The sequence below is a fragment of the Musa acuminata genome, unplaced genomic scaffold (genome assembly GCF_036884655.1).
Source record: "Musa acuminata AAA Group cultivar baxijiao unplaced genomic scaffold, Cavendish_Baxijiao_AAA HiC_scaffold_1138, whole genome shotgun sequence".
In the NCBI taxonomy this organism is placed as follows: domain Eukaryota; kingdom Viridiplantae; phylum Streptophyta; class Magnoliopsida; order Zingiberales; family Musaceae; genus Musa; species Musa acuminata.
Window position 1 is genome coordinate 624,209 of NW_027021350.1, and position 3,954 is coordinate 628,162.

Sequence of the window (3,954 nt, forward strand, 5' to 3'; positions counted from 1 at the left end):
TAAATCAATGTCCTTTGACAACTTAAATTAATAGATGAACTAATTTTCTTTTACTATAAGCATAAGCTCTCTCAAAAGACTTGTTGACATAAAAGAAAAAATATAACCAAATTATATATAGAGGTGAGCTTATGTATACATACATATACACACTTGCCAAAGCTTAGGATGATCATATTTGGTAGAATAACAGACTCAAGAAATATATTTTGGTGGGTCAAAATAAATCAAGAAAATAATCAGCTGATAGTGCTTTGAGTTCTTTAAAGGACTACACTGTAAGCATCCAAAACCTTTGATTTGATGCTTTGAGTTGCACTTAATAGGAAGCTTCAAAAGTAGAGGTGAATCAGATTTATATGACAGAATGAGAGAGAGAGAGAGATGATATGAGCTACTAAAGATCAGGATGCTTGAATCAGAATAATAAATCAGCAGAGAAGGGTGACAGAATGGAGAAACATTGTTACGACTCCAACCTGAAAGCATTTCCACTATTAAATACATGCTTCAAGCATTGACCTAAGAATATTCTGATGCATCTCCACTAAGAAATATTTTTATTTTCTTATGCTTCTGTTTGGTGGATCTTTAGAATCACATCACTTTGCAGCAGCATTATTCAGAAACATTCATCCTACCCACCACCTTCCAAACAAGCATGCCTACTATGTGGACAATTCTCATCTCATTTAAGGTATAGGCACTCCAATGCATGCCTACATTGTAAAAGTAATGTTATCTCATATTAATTTCATTGAGTTTAAATTATCAATCCAAAATGCTTATGCTTAATATTGTCATTTAATTTGAGATTTAATCCAATAATATCGTCCTCTTGCTTTGTCGATCTAATACTAGATTGATTTTGATAATTTTTTTTGTCTAAGCCACCGATCGAAAATAATTAAGTACAATTTAACATTAGCATACCCGACTTATCCTTATAAATTAATCTTTTTTTTTATCTTTATCCACTTTTAATATAGGATTAAACCACTGCTGCTTGACACAGCGATACATAATCTCAAGAGATTAGTGAGTGTGACATGAAAAAAGTTTGCACAATGATACGCATGATGGACTGTTCTGTCCAACTCAGATTCAAACAAGCCAAGTGGAGAATAATCAATCCATCACCTGTAATCCATCTTTACTAAAGAGATGTTGAGGTGTCCAATTGTACTTTGATCCACCTTCTTTGCCTTAACAAATTGGGGGGAATTTAAGGAGGTGTGAGATTCCCTTATAGATTTGTTGTCCGAAGAATATTTCCCCACACATTGCTGGTATAAAGTTCTCCTATCTCAAAAGAATTGACAGTGACTCACATACATCAATTACCATATGAAATTTCTCTAAATTATAGCAGTTTGGTTGTGCAAAAATAAGCTTCACACTTCAAATGTTATATTAGATTTGAAGTATTAGATAATCATTTATTATACTATTTTTTAATCAAAATCTAAAGATATATTAGATAATTCAGACACAATCATATCCTAATTTACATGATGTTTCTTTTATATTGAAATCTTTCTGAATTTTAATCCGGACGAATTCCTAAAAAAAAGCACTATGTTATAATGTTTTCAATAACATCCAAAAAATATCGGTTTAAAAACATCGTAACATAATATTTTTTATATAAATTTTATAAAAAATATTATCATATAGTATTTATTATATTAAGTTATAGTTTTCAGTAATGCAAATATTGTATAAAAATTATTATAATTGGACTGATTCGGATCAATTTATAGAAAAAAAAAATCTCCGCAAAATATTTTTTCCCCCCAATCTCTCTCCTCTCTCATTTTTCTAAAACAATGTTGATTGGGCGTAATCCGCCATCAGTACGTCGGGACCCACGTCTGGGCTCCACGTGTCGGCCAACGACAAAGCGTCGGCAAAGCCCGTCGAATACGGCCACGAGTCCGTCATTGGGATGCCAAAGCGTACGGCGACGCGCAGCGCCACACCTCCACGTGTTGATGGTCGTTAAATAAGAAGGACGCACCAAAGATCTCCGTCTTAAATAATACCACACCGCTCCGAATCTCTTCCTCTTATTATCTTACACGGAAAGTTCCCGTCACCGTTAACAGACGGAGATTCTTTTTAGAGAGACAAAAAAAAAACACGAGGGAAATAAACTGCCGATATTTATGGCTCAACGCCATGGCAAAATCGGCCGATGAATCGGCGTCAGGCGACGGAATCGCGAACTGAAAGGCTTAGATTGCGGCGGGGTGCAGCTCGATCGGGAAGAAATCGCCCAAGTCTGCGAAAAGACCGTCTCCCGTTTGCCACGTCGATGACAGCTCGAGGAGGTCCAGCCTCGAGCCGAGGAAGAACCCGTCTCTCGAGTCATCGGCCAGCGAGCCCACCTCGGCCGAGCCGTCGTAGAAGAAGCTGACCGGATCCGACGCGCCGAAGCCGAGCAAGTCCACGAAGAAAGCCTCCTCCTCCTCCTCCGGCGGCAGGAACCCGCCCTGCTCCACCGGCGGTTTTCGCCGCTCCTCCGGGTCGCTGGTCTTGGTCTCGGCGGTGGCGGAACAGGTGGAGAAACCGCGGAGGACGGATGTCGGGGAGGAGAGGTTTCGGGGCTCCTCGGCGGAGTCGTACCTGCCTGATACGGGGGTCAGGTTGAGGTTCTTCGTGGGCAGCGGCGGAGGCGGGGGGCGGGCGAAGTTGGTGGTGGCGTCGGGGCCGCGGAGCCGGATGGCGGCGGAGTCGTACACCTTGGCGGCCTCCTCGGCGGTGTCGTACGTGCCCAGCCACACCCGGACGCGCCGCCACGGGTCCCGGATCTCCGCCGCGTACTTCCCCCACGGCCGCCGCCGGACGCCGCGGAATCTCCGAACGCCGTCTTCCCCGCCGGATGCCACAGCAGGCTTGGCCTTCCGCTTCTTCCCGACGGCCTTGCTCTTCCCGACCGCCGCGTTGCGGTGGGCCTCGAACCGAATCTCCTGGACGTACCGCCGGACGCGGCGGCGGGAGCGGCAGTACTCGCCCTCGTCGCCGGATGAGTCAGTGGCGTCGTAGTCGTTGCAGAAGACGCGCACGGTGCGCGGAGGCGGCGCGAGGGGCTTGGACGTCGTCACGACCACCACCTGCTCCGTCCGTTTCACAGGCACCAGAAAAGCAGCATCCATCGAACTCACTCCACGATGCTACTCTATTCTCTTGCCATCGGCTTCCTTCCTCTTCCTCCGCCTGCATTCCAACACGATGACAAGAAACCAGCCATAAAAATCTAATCTTTGCCATCCCAAAAGCTCCAAGAGAAACTGAAGGCCCAAACAAAAGCGTTATATGGCAGACCGCAAAAGAAGGCACCCCAAGCAGATAAGAAACAGACTCAAAGCTGAGGTTTTTACTGATGAAAGGAACATCAAGCAGCGAAACAGTGACGACTTACAACACCCCAACACAGCAGCAAATAATCCTCATAGATTGTATACAGAAGAGGAAATGGGCTTTTAGAGAGAGAGAGAGAGAGAGAGAGAGTAAACAGAGTTAACCTCAGAAAGTGGAGGACCAGCAGGTGAGCACAGAGTGGTTGGAACAGAGTTAACCTCAGGACGGGCTTCTGGTTTTGGGAATTGATAAGAGAAGAAGATGCAGAGAGAAAGCAGCAGCAGTAGCAGAACACACAGCAGGGAACAGTAAGAGAGAGAGAGAGAGAGAGAGAGTATGTGTGTGTGTGTGGTGGAAGAGTGAGTACGGGAACACGAACTTTAATAGGATCTGAATGGGAAATCTCGCGCTGCAATTGATTTTTTTTTTTTTCTGATTTTTATTTTATTGTGTTTCATTATAATTAGAATTAAAAGTAAAATCGATGAATTGGATGACAGAGGCTGCGCCCGTGAACCGATCTGGCGCCGCCAGCCACCTTCGACGGACCGCCGCATCCTCCGATATGACAGCTGGCAGGTGGAACCCACC

The 3,954-nt window shown here is 44.5% G+C and overlaps 1 protein-coding gene across 1 annotated transcript; it reads right to left on the minus strand.

Annotated features, from left to right (window-relative positions):
• Window positions 1–2,034: 2,034 nt before the first annotated feature.
• Window positions 2,035–3,715, minus strand: LOC103999686 (ethylene-responsive transcription factor CRF1-like). Its single transcript, XM_065179210.1, has 2 exons — window positions 3,528–3,715; window positions 2,035–3,219 (listed from the first exon to the last, which is right to left on the minus strand). Exon 2 carries the CDS (start codon window positions 3,156–3,158, stop codon window positions 2,238–2,240), a length of 921 nt encoding a protein of 306 aa, XP_065035282.1. The 5' UTR covers window positions 3,159–3,219; window positions 3,528–3,715; the 3' UTR covers window positions 2,035–2,237.
• Between the last annotated feature and the right edge of the window lie 239 nt (window positions 3,716–3,954).

Coding starts and splice junctions, on each gene's coding strand:
- LOC103999686 (XM_065179210.1), bottom strand. CDS start 3,158: ATGGATGCTGCTTTTCTGGTGCCTGTGAAACGGACGGAGCAGGTGGTG.